The sequence below is a fragment of the Colletotrichum spaethianum genome (assembly GCF_022836535.1).
Source record: "Colletotrichum spaethianum MAFF 239500 DNA, contig18, whole genome shotgun sequence".
NCBI lineage: Eukaryota > Fungi > Ascomycota > Sordariomycetes > Glomerellales > Glomerellaceae > Colletotrichum > Colletotrichum spaethianum.
Window position 1 is genome coordinate 214262 of NW_026054788.1, and position 25481 is coordinate 239742.

General features: G+C 56.4%; 12 protein-coding genes across 12 annotated transcripts; 5 read left to right on the forward strand and 7 right to left on the reverse strand.

Moving 5' to 3' along the window:
* Positions 1–694: 694 nt before the first annotated feature.
* ColSpa_07172 (uncharacterized protein) lies at positions 695–1017 on the reverse strand (the record flags this gene model as incomplete). The annotated part of the gene is made up of 2 exons (XM_049273384.1): positions 695–710; positions 851–1017. The coding sequence occupies 2 exons, from the start codon at positions 1015–1017 to the stop codon at positions 695–697; spliced, it is 183 nt and encodes a 60-aa protein (XP_049129341.1).
* A 2120-nt stretch (positions 1018–3137) lies between these two features.
* Positions 3138–3401, forward strand: ColSpa_07173 (uncharacterized protein; the record flags this gene model as incomplete). Its single annotated transcript, XM_049273385.1, has 1 exon — positions 3138–3401. One exon carries the CDS (start codon positions 3138–3140, stop codon positions 3399–3401), a length of 264 nt encoding a protein of 87 aa, XP_049129342.1.
* A 448-nt stretch (positions 3402–3849) lies between these two features.
* On the reverse strand, positions 3850–4695 carry ColSpa_07174 (putative hydrolase YuaR; the record flags this gene model as incomplete). The annotated part of the gene is made up of 3 exons (XM_049273386.1): positions 3850–4328; positions 4397–4579; positions 4638–4695. The coding sequence occupies 3 exons, from the start codon at positions 4693–4695 to the stop codon at positions 3850–3852; spliced, it is 720 nt and encodes a 239-aa protein (XP_049129343.1).
* Positions 4696–5249: 554 nt separating this feature from the next.
* Positions 5250–5531, reverse strand: ColSpa_07175 (uncharacterized protein; the record flags this gene model as incomplete). Its single annotated transcript, XM_049273387.1, has 1 exon — positions 5250–5531. One exon carries the CDS (start codon positions 5529–5531, stop codon positions 5250–5252), a length of 282 nt encoding a protein of 93 aa, XP_049129344.1.
* A 1825-nt stretch (positions 5532–7356) lies between these two features.
* On the reverse strand, positions 7357–8103 carry ColSpa_07176 (vacuolar protein-sorting-associated protein 25; the record flags this gene model as incomplete). The annotated part of the gene is made up of 2 exons (XM_049273388.1): positions 7357–8010; positions 8056–8103. 2 exons carry the CDS (start codon positions 8101–8103, stop codon positions 7357–7359), a joined length of 702 nt encoding a protein of 233 aa, XP_049129345.1.
* A 1681-nt stretch (positions 8104–9784) lies between these two features.
* On the forward strand, positions 9785–10664 carry ColSpa_07177 (protein wos2; the record flags this gene model as incomplete). The annotated part of the gene is made up of 3 exons (XM_049273389.1): positions 9785–9812; positions 9970–10362; positions 10462–10664. The coding sequence occupies 3 exons, from the start codon at positions 9785–9787 to the stop codon at positions 10662–10664; spliced, it is 624 nt and encodes a 207-aa protein (XP_049129346.1).
* A 1029-nt stretch (positions 10665–11693) lies between these two features.
* Positions 11694–12647, reverse strand: ColSpa_07178 (mRNA export protein mlo3; the record flags this gene model as incomplete). Its single annotated transcript, XM_049273390.1, has 5 exons — positions 11694–11982; positions 12032–12108; positions 12157–12321; positions 12374–12398; positions 12559–12647. 5 exons carry the CDS (start codon positions 12645–12647, stop codon positions 11694–11696), a joined length of 645 nt encoding a protein of 214 aa, XP_049129347.1.
* Positions 12648–12950: 303 nt separating this feature from the next.
* On the reverse strand, positions 12951–13456 carry ColSpa_07179 (uncharacterized protein; the record flags this gene model as incomplete). The annotated part of the gene is made up of 3 exons (XM_049273391.1): positions 12951–13115; positions 13141–13170; positions 13223–13456. The coding sequence occupies 3 exons, from the start codon at positions 13454–13456 to the stop codon at positions 12951–12953; spliced, it is 429 nt and encodes a 142-aa protein (XP_049129348.1).
* Positions 13457–15666: 2210 nt separating this feature from the next.
* Positions 15667–16786, forward strand: ColSpa_07180 (translation machinery-associated protein 7; the record flags this gene model as incomplete). The annotated part of the gene is made up of 2 exons (XM_049273392.1): positions 15667–16298; positions 16348–16786. The coding sequence occupies 2 exons, from the start codon at positions 15667–15669 to the stop codon at positions 16784–16786; spliced, it is 1071 nt and encodes a 356-aa protein (XP_049129349.1).
* Positions 16787–17138: 352 nt separating this feature from the next.
* On the reverse strand, positions 17139–18039 carry ColSpa_07181 (diacetyl reductase [(S)-acetoin forming]; the record flags this gene model as incomplete). The annotated part of the gene is made up of 3 exons (XM_049273393.1): positions 17139–17586; positions 17638–17932; positions 17988–18039. The coding sequence occupies 3 exons, from the start codon at positions 18037–18039 to the stop codon at positions 17139–17141; spliced, it is 795 nt and encodes a 264-aa protein (XP_049129350.1).
* A 1738-nt stretch (positions 18040–19777) lies between these two features.
* On the forward strand, positions 19778–20323 carry ColSpa_07182 (uncharacterized protein; the record flags this gene model as incomplete). Its single annotated transcript, XM_049273394.1, has 1 exon — positions 19778–20323. One exon carries the CDS (start codon positions 19778–19780, stop codon positions 20321–20323), a length of 546 nt encoding a protein of 181 aa, XP_049129351.1.
* Positions 20324–23329: 3006 nt separating this feature from the next.
* ColSpa_07183 (serine/threonine-protein kinase oca2) lies at positions 23330–25403 on the forward strand (the record flags this gene model as incomplete). Its single annotated transcript, XM_049273395.1, has 2 exons — positions 23330–23968; positions 25038–25403. 2 exons carry the CDS (start codon positions 23330–23332, stop codon positions 25401–25403), a joined length of 1005 nt encoding a protein of 334 aa, XP_049129352.1.
* Between the last annotated feature and the right edge of the window lie 78 nt (positions 25404–25481).

Sequence of the window (25481 nt, forward strand, 5' to 3'; positions counted from 1 at the left end):
CACCACGCCTACTCTTCAAACAGCGAGACGGCAGTCCGGCGCCGCCTCCTCCGCCTACGTTGTGCCGCCGTAGGCAGTAAGGCGAGCGCCTCTGCTCGGGTCGCCCTCCACGATGGGGATCCGTGCTCTCTGCCGTCCGCAAGCGCGGACGCCGTCACGTTTATTTTTGATCTCTCGAGGAGCGTCTGTTCGACGAGCTACCCCGAAAGCCCCGGCGGCCAAAGCAGAAGCCACCCGGCAAGCGCCTCCGGGGGGTGGTGTTGAGTCCACTAGTTGTGCTTCAAGCCCGCGCTATTCGCGCCGGGAGCGATAGGGAAGGGGGGGGGATTGTTTCTCCGCCTCTCTCTCTTCGCGTTGCAAAGGCTCCGAACAAGGAGCGTGGGGGTCGTCCATCGTTCGGGGTGATGCGTTTGTTGACCCTTCCGCACCCGCGCCGCATTCTGCCCGAGAAGGCGGTCTGCAAACAGCTTGCACACATCGCCGCCATGCTGGCGCTGCTTGCTGCTTGTTGCCTGCGAGACGTTGTCAGTTTGCTTTTGGACGAAACCCCACGCCCCTCCTTGCTGAAGTTTTCTTCTTCTTTCCCCCCCTTCCAACGGCCACCTCATTTACATCATCGTCACCGCCTTGTGCCAAACGCACACTCTCACACACACATCCACACCTGGCACCCGTCAGGGCCGACATTGCAGGTCTAGGCGCCCGGGGCCCTGCAGCGCAGGGGGTTTGCGCACAAATCGGTCGGGCAGGAAGAGAAGAAACACACACAATCACACACATACGGGGAGATAAGTGACAAGTGACAAGTGACTGGGGAGACTGGACGGGTCTGGGCCCCGCGCGAGCGCACTCGGGGAATCTGCCAGCGACAACAACAGTCTTTGGCGGTCGATCCCTAGCGATCCCCATGGCCTGGGTCTGGGTGCCGGCCGCGACCGCATCTCGCAGCTCACCAGCAGCAGCAGCAGTGCTGCCACGCAGCAGACTTGCCATGCTGTAGTAGCGGTGTCGAGACATGTCGGGAGATGTGCGATCCACGATGGCATCGTGCATTCCGGGCTGGACCCGGGGAGATGAGGAAGACACACACGCACACTCCCCTTTGTATTACGGCCGTCTTACACGGCACCGCGTGTTTTGTCAGCTACCTCGCGCTCCCATACCAATCACCCCGGAGCCCAATGTAAGCAGTGAAGAAGACCAGTAAAGACACCACGCACACACCCTCGGCGTCTCGTTGAGATGCGGCGTCCCCAACACCGGGCTGGCCCTCCACGGCCTCGCAACCACCACCCTTCGTCTTCGTAATCAGCGACGGTGAGCAATAAGCCAAATGGCCTCGCCGTGATTCGCAGTCCTCCCCATCCCACCATCCCGTTTGCTCCCCCAACCCCCCACGGCCGGAGCGCGGATGACTTTTACGCCTGTGGTCGCGATGCGAACGAGTCCGATGCCTGGCGGCTCCCATCACACGCTCGTCACAGCCGACGGTTGCCAATCGCACACTCTCACCTTGGGGGGAGAAACAGCAGTGCTACGCACTCGGTCTGGGTGACCGCGTCCCATGGCCGGCGCTCGGGACCTGACTGGACGGTCGGAGGGCGCGTGCGAAGCACCCCTTCGGAAAGGACTGCGCTCCAATCACTGTTCGGCGCATCGCGAAAGCTTGTCAGCTTGGTTGCGCCGTTCTCATCGTCCATCGGGTGCCGTCGCATCTCGCAGCGGTCATTTCGCAATCATTTTGTGACTCACCTACAGCTGAAGCGGGCAGACCAGGCACACCGCAGGTTTCTTCTTGCAACAGAGTTTCCTTGTTCTTTTCGCGGCATGCGCCATGTCATCCACCCATAATATCATCCCGCTGCTGCATCACATCCGATAGCGGGCCGCCCTCAGCGCCATCCCCCCCCCTCCATGATGCCCGGTCATGCACACTCCCCCCTCCCCCCCATCTGCCGCTATTTCGCCCTTCTGCACAGGGTGCATGGAGCAGCTGTGAGTTCCCTTACGTGCGGTACGCAAGACGGTGTGAGCTCCGAAATAAGGTGGTGTGTGTGCCAACCCGGGCTGACGCCAGGGGCGGGGAGAACCATCTCGCCCCGATTCGCCCGGCGATCGTGCAGCTTGCATCCCGACTAGCAAGAAAAAGAAAAGGAGAATGCAAAAACCAGCGGAATGCAAAGCAAGCGAGGGCTGAAACCATCACCTTCAACGACCCCTGTTCTCGTCACATTATTAGGTTCTGCCACCGCCCATCGACACTTTGCAGCCTGCATCCGCGGGGCCCCTTCACCGCTCTCGAGGGGTCGGTCGCGTGGGAAGAGGAATGAGAAAAGTGACAGGCTTATTCCGAGATTGGGATGTCTCGTTTTATGTTTTTCCCTTGGCGATGGGCAGGGTAAGAATGGACTGTCTTGCCCATCGTGTCTCATTGCCCACATCCGCTAGGGACTGGGACTGCAAAAAGCAAATGGGCAGATAGGCATAGTCGCAGACAGAAAAGCAAGACAGAAAAAGAGCCCAGACAGTTCCGTTCCAGCCCCCAAGAGGCTCTCCGGCTGGGCCCTGCGACAACAACCCCCGGTCGTGGGCGACAACTGGCAGATGCACCATTGTGCTGTCTCGGATCGTGGACGCCAGATCGCCAGGGGAAAGGGCCAGGGCTCTGAGTTGTGTCTTTGTACGACCGGGTGACGTCCTGCGCCGTTGCGGAGGAGAGCGCCCTGACCACACCCAAAGTCGTCGACTCGGCGACTCTGTGTCTCTTGGCTGGAATGTCGGCCTGCAGGTGAAAAGTAGGTTCAGCTTTTGCTTTTGGATGCCGCCGTCGGAAGAAGGAACCAATGGATTGATGGTGATCGGCCGGCGGCGTCTGATATCTCTCGCGATGGACGACGGGAGGCGGACCTGAGCGTGCTGTAGGTTTAATACGGGTGGCGCGTTCGGGCATGCGTGGTGGCTTCGTTCGGTGTTATCAGGATCCGGAGTTCGTACGCCCCCCTCTGTGCAGCTCATCTTGGGGAGGATGCGTGTGGAGGGCCATCTCGATCGAGGGCATGGCGCCGCCCGCCCCTTCGTCCCATCCGTCGAGGCACCGCGATACGGAACCTGACTGTGCATCAGCCCACACGCGGGCAATGACCCCTGGCCGCCCCGGAACCCCCTCCGGCATGCGCGGCAGCTGCCAAACTTACATCTGCCGTGACCCGCTCCTACAGCTCGCGTCCTGGAATGGCGAGATCGTCGGGATCGACGTCGGCCCCGTGTGGCCGGGAGCCGACGTCGAATCCGTATCCGGTCCGACGGGGTCCCACATGGCGGAACCCCGCGTTGGTCCGTGTGCCGGCGCCGGGAACCACGACTTGCCTATTCGGGATGTCCGGGGTGGGGAGACTGGTTGATTGCAATGACCTGCAAGCGGCCGAGAGATGCTATACTCGGAACACTCCGGGCTAGCCGGATGCGCTGGGTGGCATGTCAACAGCGTGCAGCAATGTGTTGTTTGGTGCCGATGCTCCAGGTTCTAGCGGCACCCGTGGTTCAAGATGTGATTTCATCGGCACGGTCTCACGGTACTGGCAAGCAAAAAAAGGTAGGTGGGTAGATCGTCTATTATGTCTTCTTTTGAGCGTTGCGAAACACAAAAGACCATCCGAAGAATATCGGGATCTCTAAAATAGCCGCGGAGGCTCGTCAAGGAGAGGCTAGAAGATTAAGTATACAAAGTCATGCCGAGCGTTTTTGCGAAACCCGCTCCTTGTCTTTTCCTTTTCCCGTTTCTTTCCCAGGAATCGTACCGTCCTCCCATTGTTGCCCCGTGGGCCTTGTCTATGCCGTGCTGCGCGACGCTTACAGAGGCAGGGTCTCCTGGGCGGCGCTGACGGAGCCGTTGTTGACGGCGGCGCGGTGGCCGCGGGCGATGTAGCCGTAGGCGGGGTAGTACTCGTCGAGCCAGGAGAAGAGCTCGAGGGCGCCGGGGGTGTTGCGCCAGTCGCGCATGAGGTCGAGGGAGATGGAGAAGAGGGAGACGATCTGGACGCCGGCGGCGGCCATGCGGTCGTTGGAGACGTCGCGGATGAGCTCGGTAGTGGTGCCGGAGGCCTCGACGTTGGCCCAGACGGAGTAGCCCTCGGCGCGGAGGGAGAGGGCGAGGAAGGTCGTGCAGACGTCGGTGGTGATGCCGGCGAGGATGATCTGCGACTTGTTGGCGGCGCGGACGGCGTCGCGGAAGTCGGCGTTGTCCCAGGCGTCGACCTCGCCGTTGCGCTTGATCAGGGGCGCGGACGGGTGCATGTCAAGAATCTCCTGGGGGAGGGGACCGTTGGGGCCTTGGGGATCGTGTTAGTCTCTTGCGTCCTTTGGGAGGGTGGCAAAAGGAAAGGGAGGGAAGGCATACCAGTCTCGGCAGAGGTGGTCAGGACGACGGGGAGGTCAAAGACCTTGGCCAGGGAGGAGTGAGCGAGCATCGCGTTGCGGTAGAGGGTGGGGTCGAAGTCGCGGGCGAGGTTGAAGAGGCCCTCCTGCATGTCGACGACGAGGAGCATCGAGTCGTTCTTGTTGAGCCTCTCCCAGGGGACGGCTGTGCGGTCAGGTTAGCGAGGCCGTCTTGCAAGCGGAAGATGTGAGGGATGGCTCACCATCAGCGTTGGCAGCGGCGAAGAGCGCCGAGACGGCGAGAGTCAGAGAGAACTTCATCTTGATGGAGGGTTCTTGGAAGTTGGTTCTTCGGAGAGCTGGTTGAGTCTTTGGGAGGCGGAGGAAGACTGTGCTTGACTTGTCTGCTGGATGAGGATGGAAAGAAAGACCTGGACTGGAGGTGAGACTCGATGCTCTTTATACGCAAAGTTCGAACGATATTCTACGGCAGGCATTTGCACAATCATCATCATCCTCATCACCACCAGCACCGTGGCCGAAGTTTTCCGTCTCGGAGAGGCTCCGCAACGTCGACGTCGGCATCGGTCCTTGGCACTTCAATGACGAAGCCAATCCCTTTCCCACGTTGCGGGATTTCCAATGGCCCATGTCCATCAAGATAGGCAGTGTCTCCGACTTGTGGCTGCGATGCCCATGCGGGACTCCTCGATCCCTACAGCTCCGGCCTAGACAATTTCCCCTTTCAGCAAAAGGATGAATTTCAGAGTCATTGACGAAGTCGGCGTCGCTGCGATGTTGACGAAGCATGGAGTAAACAATTGCTGTACGTTAGTAAGCTCCCCCTGTTGGCTCTATGCGGGCCACGACCCGAGTTAAGCCTCTCGGTAGTTGCAGGCTCTGCCATTGGTGGCCTGGGGGCCTACCGAGCTGTCCGGGGTATATTCGGCGGTGGAACTCCGCCCGGTGCGACCCAGACATACATATGAGATGCGTAGAGCAACAATCTCATATTTCCCATAGCCACTCCAGATTCGCATGGTGACGATCTCCGAGATCTCGGGATTGGAAAGCCAGTACGTGGGCTTGACTAAGCTCGACGGCACCGATGTCACTGGGCGCCTGGCTAGGTCGCCCGGCTGGCTGGGAGAAGCCATGCCTGCAGGACTTCATTTCCGCTGGCCCCGCTAGCATAAGCACGTAAAAGTGCGGGTTCTGACCGTCCTGCCTGGTTGGAGGTGAGGAGACGGGGCTCTTCGATGTTGGCTTAGCTAAGGACCCTGTCGGTATTGGATAAGGCTTTGACTATGCTTTGTGAGGATTGCGTCCCGCTCCGTTGTGGAGACCCCAGCACCGATGCCGCGATGTCAGGGTGGGGGCGCCAATTCCTAAGCTGTGATGGTGCATGTGTCAGCACCCATCTCCGGCGGGAACGCGTTTCTCCTCCTTTTCAACCTCGGTAGAAAAACGTCCGACTGGAAAGCAGGACTTTATGGTATCTCCATCCCCACACAACCAAGTTGTTCAGGCATTCAATACTGCTCGCCCTCCCACCTCTTCACGCTTGTAAATGCCAGTGCACCCGGTGAGCTGGAGCAGATCCTCTCAGTTGGTCTGTCGGAAAAGCATATGGGACGTCTTACGGAAGGAAACCTCTAGATGAATCATGAAATGATTCCTCTCGGCTTTTCGGGTGCTTCACATCGAACCAGATCCTACATACCGACAATATCAAAGGCATTGGTAAGAGGCGCCTTATTGGGGTTCTCATCCTATCCGACGGACCAATGGTTTTGGCAGTTGATTGCGAACTGCTCACCTGGTAGTCGGATGGACCAGCCTAGTCACTCCCCAGAAGAGAACCACCACAGTTAGCCGACTATGAGGTGCCCAGGAGCTTAAGGACAGACAGCACGTCGCTCGTGATCCAAGGGGCTTGAGGTTGATGGCCAGTTGGAAGCAGGTCAAGATACAGTCGGAACAGCCTGACTTACGAGCACACATGCTCCTCGGACAGACATGTTAATGGGGCGCGTCTAAGGCTTCAGCTGATGGCAATGTCCCCATTTGATATTGCCCGCTGTTGTGTATTGTTCCCAGCAGTTGAGCTATCCGACTTTAAAGCAATGAGCGGTGCTATCTTAAGAGGTAGCTACTAGCTGGAGGACCAGCCATGATACATTCCAATTGTACTCAACGGAATCTGGGCCGCATGCTCCAAGATCTGGACATTGAGACACGCCATTTGGTTGCAGCTTGCAATGTTGGCCTTCGTTGGTCGACATGATAGCCGTGTCTGGTCAGTTCTGACCAGAACAAAACCAGGCAGACCGCATAAGCGACACAACTACCCTGCATAGCTATGCTCAGATGCTCGTCCCGTACTGTCTGCTTGCAGGTTCGAAGTCAGAGGAGGCGGGCTACGAAGCCCCACAGACTAGAAGATGTCTTCTGTGAACAAGATAAACGACAAGGTGGCTGAGAACCACTTGTGCTCCCGGAAGTTAGGCCGCGGCTCGTCCGTGGATTAGAATGCATGACGAGACCGGGTCAAAACAGCACTATGATGCCAGTGAAGCCGATTTATCGTCGTGACATCTTCTCATTCGAAATATATCTTTCCAGGTCTTCGACCCCATGCAAATGGCCAAGTGAAGGAACCTTGCCATATTTTCACGGCCATGGACAATACATTCAGCCTCTCCAGGCGTCAAAAATACTGTATACTGCTGAACCACGGCTACTCCCAACGCCGGACGAAACTAGAAAAATGGCTTGCGAGAACAGGAGCAACCAGATGAGTAACAGAAGAGCACTGCTAAACCGTCGTTGGTGGGTGTCTTCTCCGTCGGGCGTCTCCGCGACGCAAGGTCCAGACCCATGTGGATGTTTCTTCGCTGGAACTCGAGCTGATCAACCGACGGACTCCCATAAACATGAGCGGAAAACGCCATACGCCGTCTTTATCGAATATGCAAGTCCTTAACTGCGCAGGGCCTCCAGCCTGTTGCGCATCTGGTCCATCATAGCCTCGGCGTCCTCCTCTTCCTCCTCGGCCTCGACCGGCTTCGGTTCCTGGTGGACCGGCGCCGCGGGCATCTGCTCTTTAGGCATGCGATCTTTGAGGATCTCCCCGAGCACCTTGTCGACCTCGCCCTCAGCCTCCTCCTCCTCGAATTCGTCCATGTCCTCGGGCAGGCTTTCGCCGACCATCTCTTCGATTATACCAGCCTTCATCAGCTCCACGCTCAGCTCCTGCATCGTTCCGGCCAGCTCAGGCAAGCGGATTAGGCGGTTGACATCCTTCATAACGCCGACGCTGGCGCGGATGCTACCCTCAATCTTGCGCACGGCGAAGGCCTCGTTGACCTGCATCTGCACGCTATTGAGCTGCGCCTTGGAGGTGACGAGCCGGTTGCTAGTCTTTCTTGCCCGGATCAGTTCGCGCGCAAAATCGCGGGCCTCCTTCTGTGCTTGCTTCTGCCTCGTAGGATCTCGTTGCGCTCGCTTGTCGGCCTGGAGGATGAGGTTCTTCGTCTTGGCTTCCACTTGTCTGACTTGATTGATGTCGCGGTCTAATTTACGGATGTTGGAACGTATGAGGGCGTTGCATTTCCGCAGCTGGCGATAAGAGACCTATTAGCATTCCGCGTTTGGTTTGTTTCGATGGACTCGATTTACCTGCTGCTGCGGATCAGGCTTGACGAACAACGCTCTGAGCGTCTCCATGATGGGCTAGTCGACAAGCAAAGGACGGCGGACCGTCAATCCGTCAAGAAATAGTGAGATTCGAGCTCAATCGTAGAAACGCTTGGGTGGGTGGTGGATGCGTGTCGGGCTGCCGCCAGCCTTGTCCGTTTGACAGAATCAATGAGCGCTGCCTTGGGTTGGAAAGCGATGTGTCGTCATTCCCTGCTTGCTGCGTCGACTGATACGGCCTGTAGTGGGGGATTGTCGTCACGTGGGGAAAGTGCAGTTCGCATGCACGTAAGCAAGCAGCCTGCTAAAGGGAGTATGTATGTATTGAATTCCGTATTAAGCATATCAGTCCCCGAGTGAGGCAACGTCGGCTATTGACGCTGAACTAAGTGACTGGCGACATCTAGACACAAAGTTGAGTCCCTGATTACCGCAATCGGTTCGTCTTGAAAGTAAGTTTTAGTGCCCCATCCATGGTAGCATTGCGATTCGATCAAGCTCATGCAGACCAGACAGGCTCGCCTGGCACCGGTGAGAAATCATGGTATCCGAGTGTGCACCAAATACATACTACGAATAGACGAATCGCGTGTTCCGGACTGGCCGTATCACAGCAAATGAGACCCTTGGTGGATAAGGGAATCGACAGGGGGCCCACGATGACCTCACTATACTGGTCGACGAAATCGAAAAAAGACAAGACGAAGTCCGCTACATGACAAGCACACTGATCTTCGGGCCGGGCGGGCTGGATGATAGGTCTGGCGCTGAGGGACTGGGAAATGCTGCGGAGAACAGACATTCGTCTCGAACGCGACCCAAAAACACAGATTCCTTACAGTAGCTGACACAAGAAACACAGCACAAAAGCGCCCGGGTTTGGTTCGTGTTTCTGCCATGATGCGCCTCACTTCAGAGCTGCAGGAAAAGCCAGCATCCACTCAGAGCACTGTCCAAGCCTATTTCGTGGGGTTGCAGGGGGGTTGGAAAGAACTCTGGTTGTTTTTGGCTGTCAAGCAAACGTCAGCAAAGAGGGGAAGACAGGGTAGGAGGTACTTGGACTTGGAGCCAAAGTCCCACCCAAATGGAAGTACCTGGTAGCAACTGGAAAGGGAGGAAGAGAGGCTCAGCCAGGTACCTGGCACAGAACAGAGAGGGAGAGGAGGGGGGAAAGGGGGACGGGATTTTTTAGTGTACAGTGCGTTCAGCCCTGCCAGGGTCCGGTCCGCAGCGGTCCAGCAGTTGGCCGCCTCCTTCTTCGGTGCCAATGGTGGTGCAAGCTCTGTGGTGCAGGTGCTCTGTGCTCCTGCCGTCTGCCTGCCTAGTGCCCAGGTACCTAGTGTGGGTTGCCGCCAAATCTTTTGGATTCGAGCGCTTTCTATAATTGCCCGTGATCTCTCTATGCGGTAGCAGGAACCCACCCGACCTCACCACCACCCCCAACCAAGGGCCCAGCCTTTTCAAACCCGTAGCCTCACAACCTCTTTCTAGCTTCTCTCCTTTCCCACACTCCAACCACACACTCTTACCTCCTGCAACTCAAAACAAGAAGTGTCAATTTTTGCACGAGAGACCTCTTGATACCTTCTTTACTTGGTCATCTTGCTACTTGCGATTTGCCTATCTGCGACTCATTTGCGCTCCGCGTTTTAAGAAACTACCCCTCATCCCCCGTCATAGCTCCTCACACGACACATTACCAACCAGCACAATGTCTGCCACCACGTCAACTCCCGAGGGTACGTGCAAGCTCTCCCCCCCCCATTGTCGCATTCGACGGTCCCAATCGCCGCCCCATTATCTCCGACGTCAATTTCTCTGTCTCATCCCCAGCATAATTTGCATTGACGCCAGCCTGAATCACCGCCGAAAGCTAACCATGTATCTACGTAACAGTTCTCTGGGCTCAGCGCTCCAGCTCCTCTGACGCCTCCAAGAACTTTGTCTACCTGACTATCTCTGTACCCGACGTCCCCGCCTCCAACCTCAAGCTTGATCTTAAGCCCACCGGCCTGTCGTTCAGCGGCCACTCCGACACCCTGAAGCGCTCTTACGCGGTAGACCTCGAGTTCTACGCCGAGATTGACCCCGCCGAGAGCAAAATCAACCACACTGCCAAGAACGTCGAGCTCAAGCTCCAGAAGAAGGAGCTCAAGGAGGAGTACTGGCCCCGCCTGCTCAAGGAGGCCAAGAAGGTCCACTTCCTGAAGACCGACTTCGACAAGTGGGTCGACGAGGACGAGCAGGATGAGGCTGCTGAGGAGGACTTCTCTCAGTTCGGCGGCATGGGTACGTAACCCAATTCCCCGTCTACGATACCCCGCGTTGGCGGATCGTGGCATAACTCTTCCGATCAAGAGTTCACAGGCTAACGTAACGGCTCAATAGGTGGCATGCCCGGCATGGGAGGTGCTGGCGGTGACTTCGGCGGCATCGACTTCTCCAAGCTTGGCGGCGGCGGTGGCCCCGACATGGGAGACATGGAAGATGACGAGGAGGGCGAGGACGACGATGATATGCCGCCTTTGGAGGGCGAGGACGACGGCAAGGCTGCCGCCTCCGTTGCTGATGCCAAGGCTGCAGAGAAATAAGCCATCTCTCCCTCTGAACCATTACCCATAACCGAGACGACTTCCCGGCAGTAGTAGGCCAGCAAGCATTGGCTACGCAAAGACCGTGGATTACGCTCTAGACTAACGACCTGAATGTACTCCCTTTTGAAACCAAAAGACACAAAGAAAAGACGATTCGTGAAACATGGGACTGGTTTTTTTTGTTCACACTGGCGAGAGAGGGAGGCGACGAAGGGGGCATTTGACGAACGGACACCAATCTTCTCTTGTTTCTTCCACCTCATGGCCGTAGCCTGGTCCCGCAGGCACCCGGTCCTCGATAGGCCCGCCTGATTACGATGAAGATGAAAAATACAGCAAATCAGACCCAGCAGTTTTCCCTCGTAATTCCGTGTAATCTACGCTCACAGAGTGTCCGGCGCGACTGGATGCTGATCGAATGATCACGTGGCCAACAAGTGCATGAGGGACGCCGACGGGTGGTTTGCGCAATGAATGCTCCCACACATCGCGTTGTCAGTGATATCTTCAGTCCAATAAACGACTTTGAGACGGATTGATCCAAGTATATAACTCGGACGATCTCCAAGTTGTAGTTGGCCACGGACATGATCAAATTCATACACATTTGCAATCTCACCGAAGAATCAGAAAGTAGAGTTGGGGGCCCGGCGCTTTGTGCATTAAAGTCTGTCCTACGGTGAGTTCGCTATAATACAAGCCCTGCTACAGCCTGGGCAAAGCAGATGAATGGTTTGTAGGCGTTCCGGCTCAATGAAGCCGAAGCGCCGTTTTGTTGTGTTTTGGGGTTGTGCCTTCTAGGCTGAGAGGCAATTTGCAAGCTTGAAAAAAAGCAAGACGTGTCAAAACCAAGGCCATAATCCCCTAGCCTCCATGTGTTCACTCTCCTTCCAGCAATCTGTACGAGTGCTCCACGAAACGCGAAAAGTGAAAGATGATTGGCGCCCCCGCGCGATGTACCCCTTCGGCCTCTTCGATTCTGGGCTTCCACGAGTCAATCTAGGATCAAGCTCAACCGCAATGTCTTTACATGATCTCATCCTCCATCGGGGCGTCGCCGTTGGCGGCAGCCGGAGCTGGAGCCGCAGCAGCAGCAGCGTTCTCGCCGGCAGGGTTGGCACCAGACTCGAAGTAGTCAGCCATCTCCGAGTCCAACTCCTCCGCGGTCTTCTTCGCGGGGCGGCCAGTGCGTGCGCGGCGTTGCGGCTTCTTGCCACGAGCACCGGGCGCAGCAGCGCCCTTGCTGGCATTGGCATTGGCATTCGCGTTGTTACGCTTGTCATTGGCAGCAGACTTGGGCTGAGCCTTGGGCTGACTATTGACTTGTTAGCATTGCATGTGATCATCTCGACGGTACCACCTACGTAGTGCGCTCAGCAAGCGACTTCTTGGTGGGCGGAATGACGTTGGCTGCTTGAGAAGCACCGACAACAATCTCAATCTTTGTAGTGTTAGACTTGTATAGAAACGCAAAGGTTGAAAGACTTACCTTGATGGGGCGGTTGTCCACGAGAAGACCGTTCAGCTTCTGGAAGGCCTTGCTAGCGCCATCCGGCTCGCGGAAGGTAATGTTCGCGATTCCGCGACTGACGGAGTTGGGTCCGTAGGAGATTTCCACTCTCTTGATGGGTCCAACTGATGTGATAAAGTACTCCTGAGGGGAAAGCCGACGTTAGTTATCCGCAAGCGTTGATTTTTTTAGTCACAATCGTCGTCCGAAACCGCGCCGCACTAGGGCAAGAGATCGAGAAATCCAAGTATGGTCGGGAGCACGAGAAACGGAGCAGCAAGCAGAGCAGTGAGCGTCAGTACGCGTGTCAGCATCTATCCCCCAGGAAGCCGCGTATCAGGCCGTCTCATGCTCAGTCGCTATCAGGTCGAAGGGTATCACCCCAAGTCGTAACAGCGCTGCTGCAAGCAAATCTCGAACCAGATGGCTGTAGAACCACGTCCAAGACCGTTCTCAGGCCACAAGACCATCTGTGTGGACCTCAGATTCCACCGAAGCGCAATTCGGATGCTGATAGGTTGGCATATCGAAAGCAATGAAGCCGGATATCGAAGCCGCCCTAGCCTGTGCTGCGACAATGCTCACTGCTGTGCTCGCTGGAAAGGGCTTCATTTCGCATTGTCATGCTTAACGAGCAGTATCAGACCAAGTTGATCATATGGATATGCGTCATAGACAGCCAACGTCCCGTATTTTCAGTCGGCGGTACCATTCTGCTCGTGTGCTGACCAGGCTACATGAGAGGGTACTGTAATCGCGCGACAGGGACGTGCTCAACTTCCTATGGTTTCTGCGCCGTATCTCAGGATCGCAGTGTCGAGGAAGGAGTCTTGCGGCGTCTTGGCAAGTGGCAATGGCCACGCAGGGTTTGATCTCGCTACGACGCCGGTTGGGAAGGAGGACGGGCGAGAAATAACATGTCGAACAAAGTCCGAGGGCTGAAGAGCCTTATCGGCAACATACCTTGATCTGTTGCTCGTTGACATCCTTGGGCTTTGGACGCGTTAGCTTTGTCGGGAAATGTGGCGCGAGAAGAGGAACTCACCAGGTTGCTCACGATGACCTTGCTGTCACCAGTGCCTTGCGCGGGCTTGGCGGCATTAGGCTTGTTTGCGGCGGCGCGCGCAGGCTTCGATGTCTTCTGAACACCGCCGACTGGGGCTGCGGCCGCAGGGCGACCACCAGTGGATCGTCGCTGAGAGCGGCGACCGGGTCCGCCGGCGGAGCGGCGCTGGGTCGAGAGGATCTCGTCAAGAGACTGGTCGAGCTTGCCAGACATGATGAATGTGGATTTCGGGGTAGTCGGTTGTTTTGGTGTAAAAATGTTTGTGGTAAAAAGGCTGCGATGGATAGCAGCTGGGTCGATGGCTCCTTACTATTTTTCAGGCGAAGAGCGCGATCCGAAATAGAGTGGTGATGATGTTCGACGCGTGGATGGTTTGCGCGACGATAGCGGTCTTGTGCAAAGTGGTCGGTCTGAAGAAGAAGTAACAGAGAATACAGAGGCTGCAGAGATGAAGCAGCAAGAGAAAGAGGACGCGGTCTTGAGGTCGAGGGGACTTGTAAAGCTGGGTTTTTGAGGTTTACCTGGGGTGGAAAGAGAAAGGTTGCGAAAGGAAGGGGAAATGCGAAAAGGGAAAGGAGACAGGCCAGTTTTTGCCGGCGGAAGTGTCTGGCCCTGGGCGAAGCGGCAGGCTGCGGGCGCGCCTGACCACAACAAGAGGGGCCTAAGGTAGGACTCCAATCCTTGGGCGGCGAATGAGGGACGCTAGTCCGTTTCAGGCTCGGTGACAGGGATCCACTCAAGCTGCTGCCTCCTCAGCCACATCTCCCCTGTCTGCCATCCTGTTGTTCCATTTCAGGAACGTTCGCTTCACTTCTGACTCCTGCTTTCGTCAGCTTCCTTCTTGACTGTGTCTACATGGCAACAAGAAAGGAATAGTTGGGCACAATAGCAGCGGCGCAGAGGGGTGAATTACAGAGAGGCTACCTAGTGAGCATACGTGACCAGAATAGTCAAGTGGCAGACAAAAACGAGTCTCATAAAGGCTAATCATGCTTTGCGTAACTGACCGACCCTTCAACCACAACATCAGCAAGAGAAAGTCAATTAAGACAACGAGAAGTGCGGTATTCCCGGGGAAACTATACCCATTCTGCCTGAATTAAAGCAGGGCTTGGTGCATCAAAGTCGTTGGCATTGTCTTACGTGGTTCTTCCTCCAATTCCACGATTGATAATCCAAGCTGTACTCTCCTTAACAAAGTAGCATCGATTTCGTGGGCCTTTACGGCGCTTGGTATCAGATTGTCATATGCAATGCAAGCCTGGGTTGCGCTGGGGGCACGGCTGTTCAAGGAGAACCACGCTCAAAGGCAGTGCTTGAATGCTTCGATTGTGTACCTTGAAAGGGTAGTCCCTTCCGACTACCTGCTGCTTTCGTCGCAAGCCAGAACAGCTCTACGCTTTCTTACGCGCGGTGCTGAGCTGCGGCAGTGGACTCCATCGTCGCGTCCGTCCTCTACTATCCTTTCTAAAATCGATCGTACCCTTGTATCGCCCACGGCGAGGCACTGCCGTCATGGAGTTATCACAAACGCTCACTTTTCCCTTCTCCGCCGGGTATTGTACAATCGGTCTTCCCCTTTGATACTGGTTGCCTCAATTCCGCGCAGATGCGCGCCTCTAAGACACAGCCTTTGCGGGCTTCGCGGGCTGGGCAGCTTTCGCGGGCTGTTCCTCTTCCTTGTTGACTTCGACGTAGTGGTAGAGTATGATCAAAACCATGGCGGCGGAGCCAAGGAAGATCGCAAGACGGTAGAGATCGTTGTCGGAAATCATGGTGGGCTTAGGACTGTCTGCGCGATAGTGCTGGGGACGGGCGTCGTGGCAGGTAGGGAGCTTGTGGGATTGTCTGCGGTTTATAGTGTAAGCTCTCTATAATTGGCAGACTCGGGGCTTGAACAGTTTGGAACAGCTGTAACTTACATTTTCCCGATCCTGATTCAGCGAGGCAGAAAATAGAGGTTGATCGTCTGGTTAATGCACTTGGAGTTGTGTAGGCGGCGCACATGAAGCTTGAGATGAGGATGGTATTGGGCCGAACGGACAACTAGACCACTGGAGCTTTCGGCACTAGGCCGACCGCTGCAGTGACTTGCCTGGGTCCTCCATTTCTGTTGCCGCGACCCCCTGGTCGAGTCTACCTGCGCTGACGCTCCGCCCCCACCAATTCCAGCCCTTCACGTGACCCGCCCACCGTGCCTTGAACTTCTGACTTCATCCACGCCTCCCACTCTTCTTGCACTTTCAGCGTCGACTTTTTACGGTGCGTCGATCTTAGCGGAACCTCTTACCCCCGACCGCTGACAACCCCCGAACAACACAGCCTAGACAGAACCCAGTCGAAGCGGCCATCTCCTCGTTTCGGAAGTTTTCAACTTCAATCCATCAACTTTTCCTTCGTCGCACACCGATTACCCCGCCAAGATGCCTCCCAAGAAGAATGACAAGGGTGGCGCCAAGAAGCCGGCCGCCGGCAAGGCCCTCGAGGACAAGACCTTCGGTATGAAGAACAAGAAGGGTGGTGCGGCTCAGAAACAGATTGCCCAGTTGCACTCGTCAATGAAGAATGGCGGCAGTGCCGAGCAGAAGCGCAAAGAGGCAGAGAAGGCGCAAAGGGAGAGAGAGAAGAAGGCAGCGGAAGATGCCAAGAGGGAAACTGAGATGCTCTTGAACAAGCCCGCCCAGATTCAAAAGGTTCCTTTCGGTGTCGATCCCAAGACCGTCGTCTGCATTTTCTTCAAAAAGGGCAACTGTGAGAAGGGCAAGAAGTGCAAGTTCTCCCACAACCTCGAGGACGAACGAAAGACGGAGAAGAAGAACTTGTACACGGATACCCGCAAGGAGGAGGAGGAGAAGAAGAAGGCCGAGACCTCTGCCGACTGGGACGAGGAGAAGCTCCGTTCCGTCGTTCTATCCAAGAAGGGCAACCAACAGACTACCACCGACAAGGTCTGCAAGTTCTTTGTCGAGGCCATCGAGGATGGCAAGTACGGATGGTTCTGGGTCTGTCCAAACGGCGGCGACAAGTGCAAATACAAGCATGCTCTGCCCCCAGGGTAAGTCCATTCCGGCCTGGGATAGAGTTGAAGACTAACAAGACGACAGATTCATCCTCAAGACTAAGGAGCAGCGGGCCGCCGAGAAGGCCTTGATGGACAAGTCTCCTCTCAAGACCCTTACCCTCGAAGACTTCCTCGAGTCCGAACGACACAAACTCACTGGAACCCTCACACCAGTCACACCCGAGTCATTCGCTAAGTGGAAGAAGGATCGTCTGGACAAGAAGGCCGCCGAAGAGCAGGCCAAGAAGGCCAAGGAAGCAACTGGTCGTGCCCTGTTCGAGAGTGGCAACTGGCGGACAGCAGAGGACGAAGAGGAGGAAGACGACGACGACGACGACGGAGTGTGGAACTTGGAGAAGCTGCGGGCCGAGACCCAGGCTCTCCGCGACAAGAGGGAAGAGGAACGTCTACTGGCTATCAACGGTGGCACGCTTCCGTCGGCAGTACCGGACACGGCAGCTGCCGAGGCGTCTGGATCTTGAATTTGCTAACGGCGAAGCAATCTTCTGTACACGCCCGAGGCTGCGAGTATCACCACGAAAAAGGCCGATTCCGAGCACCTGCATGTCCAGGTTCATCCGGCGGCCGTGTTGATGCTACGCCAGGCCACGATGGCGGATTCGTCTACTTTCCCACCCTAAGATCAATGAAGTATGACTACGTTCGCGACGTGCACACCACGGTCCGGAGTTGAGTATATGTGAGGCTACAACTAGGGATATCATTGAGGATCTCTGGCTACCTAGACACGCCACACCTTAGGTTGGCGGCTGTTCCGTTCCATAACGTGGACCCCTGGACTCGGCTCTTTAAGCCCTGAACAGGCCTTCTCGATCAGAACTTCTCTACATAGGGTCTGATATCAACCTCTTGGGTGAAGGCAGACCGGTGTTGCGTGTGCAAGTGCCAGTAGGTCTCCGCAATCTTGACGAGTTGGTCAGCAGGGGTCTTCTGCGGTGGATGGCATGGGCTTACTGCGTCTGGGGAAATCTTGCCGTCCTCGACACCATTGTTGGCGACATAATCTTTGCCCCAAGGCGTGTCAATGCCACCGTCGATGATTGCGTGTGATACGTGAACACCTTTGGGACCGAACTCGCGGGCTAGACTCTGGCCTAGAGCGCGGAGTGCAAATTTGCCTGCAGCAAACGAACCGAACAAGGCAGAGCCTTTGATGGACGCCGTGGCTCCTGTGATAATCAGAGACGGCGGGTGAGGCGACTCCGGCACTGACTCAAGTAGTAGAGGCAGTGTCTTTTGCGCGAATGTGAAGAATCCCTTTCTGCAGAACCGTGTCAGTGATCACCGTAACCCTAGGGGTTATCTTACGTACGGTGCTGCATCGAGACTGGCATCTAGCTCCTCCTTCTTGAGTTCGAGGAATGGCTTCCGGGAGAAGCCGCCGTTGACGTTGTATACAGCGGCGGCGAGCTTGCTTCCGGGAAGCACCTTCTTGATGGTCTCAAAAGCGGCGTTAACAGCGGCCTCATCCGTAGCGTCGGCGGTGAGGCCAAAAGCCTGTCCCCCGGCTTCTTTGATCTCGGCGACGATGGGGTCGTAGCTCTCCGGCTTACGAGCCAGCAAGACGACGGGGTAGTCCTTGGCGAAGCGGATGGCTGCGGAACGGCCTGTGGCTCAATTAGCTCCGGCTGTGTACTTATGCACGCATAGATGGGCTCTGACCTGTTCCAGAGCCGGCCCCGGATATGATAGCGTAGAAGGTCTTGGAGGCCATGTTTGGTAATGCTTGGTTATCGCAGCTAACGGATCGGGAAGCAGTGGAATGTATAAGATATGTGATTTACAATGATGGGAACTGCAGGCAAGTATGAGGCGACTGCAAGAAAGAGATGAGGGGACGAAGGCTTTATGTTCACACGAGATGCTTGCATGTGGACGGCACGGTCCGTGAGATTAGACCATTGGTCGGATCCATGACGGCATCTGCGGAGGGCCGAACAGGAAGCCCGATTAATAATGTCTGCTGCCCGGCTGCTCCAATTACGGCCTCCGACCCGGTCCGAGAGAAGTGGTGAGAGGCGATTGGCAAGAACCTTCGTGTATGGTAAACCGCCTCGGTTTCTGAGACCCATCGTCCTTTACGTGGCTTCTCCCACATTTCAAAACTGTTTACTAATCCAGTACAATGATGAGTTCGGCAATGTGCTCAGTGAGACTGATGTCGGACCTAGAAAAAGATTGCAAACGACGATCGGGCGTTCACCTTGAGTCTTGTTGCATACGCGATACTTGAGAGGCCACCTGGCCAAATGAATAAATAAATTCCCAAACGTCGTACCTCGATCGCTTGCTGACAATAAGGGGACGACACATCGTCATTATTTTGGCACGTTCTGAGGCCTGATGAGTGCAAGTCATCCACGGAACGAGCCCCTCATAAACTTGAGTGAGTTGCTAGGGTCTAAGAATAGTACCAAACATCGTGGGAAATGGATTACCAAGCCAATGCCGTGCAATGCACACCGTTGTTAGTACCTCCAATGTTGCAGCATCGTTCCTCTTGATTCGATATGTGAACGCTTTTCCAATCCGAATCCCTTTCGAGATTCAGGGAAGGAAGGACGATGACAGCTGCGAACCATCCCAAAAGGGGAGCCCCGCTTATTGCCGATTACCCAGTCGCGCCTCCGGCGTGTCAACGCGTCGTTAGCTCGGTTCATCAACCTCAACACCTCGACTGCCTTGACTTATAGGGGCTCTTATTGGCTTGCAAGTTACAAGGACTTCAACTGATACAATCAATGAGCTGAATTCATTGACAGCCCTCACCACTACCCAACGCGGCTTGGCACTGGGTCAACCCTGCCTAGTTCAAGAGGCTGCTCTTTCAGCTTGTTTTCGGTGAGCCTTACAGCAACCCAGCGAAACGATAATCTGCGTTTTCTTCGACGGCACTCCACACCGAGGCTTCCGCCATGCCCCCGCCAATGCCAACGGAACCGGAGGCGAGCGCAAATTCAAGGGGCTTAGGAAACCCGCCTCTACCACGCCAACGTACGTTGGAAATGTTTCTGAGCCGGCCTGGTAGCAGCTTGCCATCGTCTTCACCCTCGTCAGTTCCACCGAGGAGGACATCGACTGCTCAGCCGGCCCCACGATCGTCATTTGCAGTGGTTATCAAATCAAGCCCGACCAAGCGTTCAGAAGCAACTCCCGGGAGGACAGTAGAGGATGACGCGGATGACTTGATCGTATCGGACTTGTCTCCTCAGTTTAGAAGATTAGCGGCCCAAGCGGCATCGGATGTGAGCCTCGCTAAACCGGCATTACCAGCCGATGCTGCCGACGAAGCAGATGCAGCCTCGCCTGGGACCACCCCACCGCCAGAGCCTCGGAAACGTGGCCGGCCAAAGGGCTTCCGACCAAATATCACGAGTACAAAGACTTCACACGGCGAGGCTGCGGCGACGGGGCCGAGAAGGTTGCGGCCGGATAGGCCCAAGACCGGTGCTATGTACGCGGGGAGAAGACGAGGGCGGCCCCCAAAAGCACCATCGCCACAACCAAGGACTATCTACGAGGGGCTGAACCCACACTTCAACGTCTTCATCTGCGAGTGGAAGGGATGCAAAGCTGAGCTACACAACTTTGCAACGCTGCAAAAGCATGTCCTTGTGGTTCACGCGAGAAACGGTCCATTTGCGTGTCAATGGGCCAAGTGTGCCGAGCAGCAGCCGCCTCACCAGTTCTCCACATCTGCGCACCTCAAATCTCACTTGGAGGATCTACACATGCTTCCTATCGCCTGGCAGGTAGGGGACGGGCCGCAGGTATCGTTCAAGCGATATGCTCCCGATGATGGGACCGAGCTCCCAGACTACCTTTACGACAAGGCGGGCCATCAGATCACACCATCTATCCGAGATCAGAAGGAAGAAGACTTCTACACGTGGCGCAACAACCGGCGGAGACTCAAGGAGCTATTGCTCTTGCGAGATCAGAACATGCCAAGTGAGGGGGAAGACAACGGTGTGGAAGAGACGGTCGAAGGAGGATGACGTAGCTGGCCATTAAATAACGTGGCATAAACCCGAGTCGGACTCTGACAGCAGCGGATATCTCGAGGCAGCCACGACACCAACAACAGACATCGGATGGCGAGGCGAGTTGCAAATGCCAGCAACAACCAAGCTTCGTAGCATGGTTTCGGAGGAGGGTTGACCGACTGCGCCTCCCCTCCCCAGGAATGATAAGACATCGTGGATACCCACTGTTGAGAGGCCCCTGGGATTTTCGGTCACGGGCTCGGCCGCTGGGGGGATGCCGTTGAGCGATTTCCCACTTCCCCAGAAGAGCATGGATGGTTCGTCGGGATTCTCAGCCTGGGGGGTTGCGGATGAGCCGGAGCATTCTGCGATGTCCAAGCATGGTTACCTATCGTTCAAAGGGGATGACTTGGCGTTGCGGCTCTTGCTAAATTGATAGGTAGGTAGTTCAGGCTATTGTGGGAAGGGAGGAAAGGGCCTGGGACGAATTTTGCTGCATTCCATCTTACATCATAGGCGGGGACATTCGGTGTGTTGTGGGGGGGGGATTGCTGGACGTTGCATGAGTCGAGTGGAGTGACACCTCAGCGTACAGGGAGGGCCGCTGCTCAGGAAGAAACACGTCCCAGCCCTCCTTCGCATCAGCAGAGCTGCGGGAACAGGCCGAATTAGCGGATGTCGGGTTGGAGTCTCTTGCCGTGGGGTTTCATGATAAGAGAGTTATTGTCAGGCAACTGGATCAATCGAAACAGGTTGAAAAAAGAAGCAAGATAAAAGCGAACTGAACATGGGTTCTAGAATGCTTCCACTGCGGCACAGCATTCATCCTACGATTGAGGCGAATGATTCGTCGGAAAGCGGACGACAGCCAACTACGGAAGGTGACGATCGATGGGCGAGGCGGATTGGCGGCGGCGCGTACCCGCGGTCTTTTCCCTGGTCCGTCCCTTGGTTGGGACGCAGACAGATCGCTCTAGAGGCACCGATGTATTGGCAGGCTGGCTCGTCCTCGATGGATGGTGTGGATGGCCGAAATGGGCCGATTGAAGGGGAATGATGAGGGGAGAGAACAGCCCGCTGCCAGTGCCGCAGTAGTCTGCCGGTGCCGGTGCGTGATTACACGGCGTGGCCATGTAGGTACGGAAGTACCTTGGCGGTATCGTCGTGCCGTGCATCGGATAGAGAGGCAGGCTCGCGAGTGTCTTGCAAGCAAGGCATTGGCAGAGTTTTGTTTGCAAGCTTGAGAGGGACAAGCTCAGTCCAAAGTTTTTTGTTTTCCAAGCGGCAGACGTGGAATGGCCTGCCAACTGCAAGGGCAAACGCAATGGAGGGATTTTGGCTTCGGCATCTGTGCTCCTTTCTGCATATGCATCTGATCGTCTGTTGCTCCTCGTTGGTGCTTTGCACGAGCCTCTCTCTCTCTCTCTCTCTCTCTCTCCAAGGACAAGGGGGAAACAAAAACACCCGGCATCAGAGCACATCATCATCAACACCAAGGGATCTCGGGGTTGCTGAAACGGAGAAGGAATGCCTTCGCCCTGGCTGTTTTTTTGTGATGCTCGGCGCGGTGCTCTGGCACGCAACTGCCGGGCGAGTCTCGTATCACCAGTCCGGCGCCGGTCTGTCTATCTTGGCCCTGGTGCAGGGGCATGCGCTCAGTACCAAGCCCTTGGGTCAAGCGTCTGTCCATCGCATCCACGTCGCCCTCTCCCGCTTCGTAGACTTCGTAGGATCGAGAGGCATAGTGCACTAGCACGTAGCAGAAGCGAGCATTCCAGAAACAAGACCGCGATGCAGTAGGCATCCAATGGTTGCAACGTGCGCTAGAGATAGAGTTGAGGGAGTTGAGGGGTGGGTCAGACCAGCGAAATGCCTTGCAGACTCCAAGGCGCTGGACAGTAGAGTAGGTACCACCAAGCTACCAGATGGGTACCTCCAGCCGCAACCACCTGGGAGCAAAAACGCAACGGGCCAGCATGGAGGATCGCAATCGACATGCTCCAAAGCAAAGGGGATTTCCGATGGGAGGCGTGGGAAAAAGCCGGCAAAAAGAGCACCAATCGCGAGAACCAGTCCTCTGTGTCAGTCGGCCCAGCCAGCCCACTGCGAGATAGCAGACACCACACACCAGAAACCAGCCCAGAAACCAGCCCAGAGACCACCACGAATACTGGAACCTAGGTCCAGGCCGGGCCCGCCTGGACCGGACAATCCCTGCCAAAAGAAACCGACCCGTCCCATTCTGGGTGTCTGCCCCCTTCCCGCCCCCCCAGGTTGTGGCACGCCGCGCACACAGTGGGAGTCCCATCCCCTTCCTCTCCCCCTCCCCCCCGGAAGACGCGCGCGTTTCCTGCCGGCTGCGGTCCTACGGTCCTAGGCCAGTCCTTCCTGCACTGGGCTACCCCCTGTGCCTTGTGGTGCACTGCCCGAGAGCCACTGGACAGGCGAATGACGGACGAGAAAGGTGGGCTGGAGGCGACAGGAAGAGCGAGACCCAGCGACCCCAATGGGGCCTAGACGAGACGGCGAGCGACCACCACAACCACCGGCGGTGCAGTGAGCGAGCCATGGCCACGCCCAGGACCATCGAACCAACGAGCGGGGGGAATGGGAAGGTGTCGAGGCCGTCCAAGAAGCCGCCTATGCCCACATTACTAACTCGAGTTCGACACTCGCCTCACCTCACCTACCTTACCATCCAGTTCCATACCTTTGTCACCTACCTACCTGCCCTTTTACCTGCCATTACCTACCATTACCTGCCGCCTTTCTCCTGGCCTTGCTGCACCACCCACCCTACCTCTTTTTTTGACGCTACTTACACTCCGCATCCAGTCCCACGTTCCTCCCGCCTCAACCTTCACCTTCACCTCGCGTCCGACCTGCGGCCACTCTCTCCATCTCCCTCTCAACCCGCTCTCCGCCCTTCCGACACCTTCGGCCCCCCTTCGCTTCTCCCACAATTGTCCAGTCCGCCATGGCATCGGTCGCTTGATCGCGCACCCCCGAGTTTCCGATATGCCTGCCAGCCGAACCCACCAGAATGGCGCCGCCCAGTTCAACCAGAAGCTGAAGAACCTCTTCCGCATCAACCTCAACAGCGGCGCCGACCGAGACCGGGAGAAGTCCTCCTCCGCCGCCCAACTCCACGCTTCCACAGATGCACCTCCCGCGCGTCCAGACATCCGGAGCAAGTTCGGCAGCAGCTTCTTCAAAGGCACCGTCGGCCGATTGAGGACAAACACCACTGCCAGCGAAGGCAACCCCCTCGACGAGGCCCTCAGCCCGACCGCGCACGCGAACCCCTACTTTGTCCACCAGGGCCAGCCGGGCCTCCGCCACCACAACAACGAATCTGTACCCCCAAGTCCTCCAGATACCCCCAACTTCAAGATCCAAGGTCCCGACGGCGGCCCTGAGCAGCAGACCACGAGCGCCGGCAGGGAGGAATTGGCGCGGAAGCTTAGGAGGGTTGCCAGCGCCCCCAATGCCCAGGGCTTGTTCTCCAAGGGGAAGGGCAGCGCCGAGCGCCCTGCCACCGCCGAGCTGAGCAAGGATCCTCTGGTCCTCGACAAGAACTCGGGCACCCTGGAGATGGTTGACCCATCTAAGCTTAACGGCTCTGCCGGCTCTAGCCTTGGCGTCCCCGACAAGGACGTTCTCGGCAACTTGCCACCGCCGAACCGCAACAGCCTCGCCTTCCGGAGGACGTACAGTTCCAACTCGATCAAGGTTCGCGATGTCGAGGTCGGCCCCCAGAGTTTCGACAAGATCAAAATGATTGGCAAGGGAGATGTCGGCAAGGTCTATCTGGTTCGCGAGAAGAAGAGCAGTCGGCTCTACGCCATGAAAGGTGCGGTCCATTCCTGGGTTTTCCTGCTACTTAGGCCCCCAGACGTGATACTGACTCGGTGCAGTGCTGAGCAAGAAGGAGATGATCAAGCGCAACAAGATTAAGCGTGCCCTCGCCGAGCAGGAAATTCTGGCCACGAGTAACCACCCGTTCATCGTCACGCTCTACCACTCGTTCCAATCCGAGGACTACCTGTACTTGTGCATGGAATACTGCAGTGGTGGAGAGTTCTTCCGGGCACTGCAGACGCGCCCCGGCAAGTGCATCCCCGAAGAGGACGCGCGGTTCTATGCCGCCGAGGTCACCGCGGCCTTGGAATATCTGCATCTGATGGGCTTCATCTACCGCGACTTGAAGCCAGAGAGTGAGTTCGCCCGGCCGTTGCGTGCTTACCAATCGGATGCTGACATATTGCGCAGACATCCTGCTCCACCAGTCGGGCCACATCATGCTTTCGGACTTTGACTTGTCTAAGCAATCCGACCCCGGTGGAAAGCCCACCATGATCGTCGGCAAGACGGGAACTAGCACCACGTCATTGCACATCGACACGCGATCATGTATCGCGAATTTCCGTACGAATTCGTTCGTCGGAACCGAAGAGTACATTGCACCGGAGGTCATTAAGGGTAGCGGCCACACTAGTGCGGTGGACTGGTGGACATTGGGCATCTTAATCTACGAGATGCTCTACGGCACCACTCCCTTCAAGGGCAAGAACCGGAACGCGACCTTTGCAAATATCTTGAGAGAAGACATCCCCTTCCCCGACCATGCTGGGGCACCCCAGTTGTCCAAGTAAGCCTTGCATCCCAAATAGTCGAGAAACTCAGACTAACCATTCTCAGTCTGTGTAAATCCTTAATTCGCAAGCTCCTCATCAAGGACGAGAACCGAAGGTTAGGTGCCAAGGCTGGCGCCTCGGACATCAAGGCGCATCCTTTCTTTAAGACGACCCAGTGGGCTCTGATTCGTCACATGAAGCCGCCCATCGTTCCCGTCACGGGACGCGGCATCGATACCGTCAACTTCCGCAACGTCAAAGAAAGCGAAAGTATCGACCTCAGCGGCTCCCACCCGATGCAGGCCAGCCTGAAGGGAGTTCCCCTGGATAGCGGCCTGGCGACTCCCGGCGGCGATGTCGCAGATCCCTTTGAGGAGTTCAACAGCGTCACCCTGCACCACGACGGTGACGACGACCATCACCACTCCCAGCAGAATGGCCAACATCATTCGTGATCCTTGGCGGCGAGTGATTGATAACCCGAGATGCGTGGCCAATGGCCAACAGGCGCTATTTACAGGCACAGGCACGAG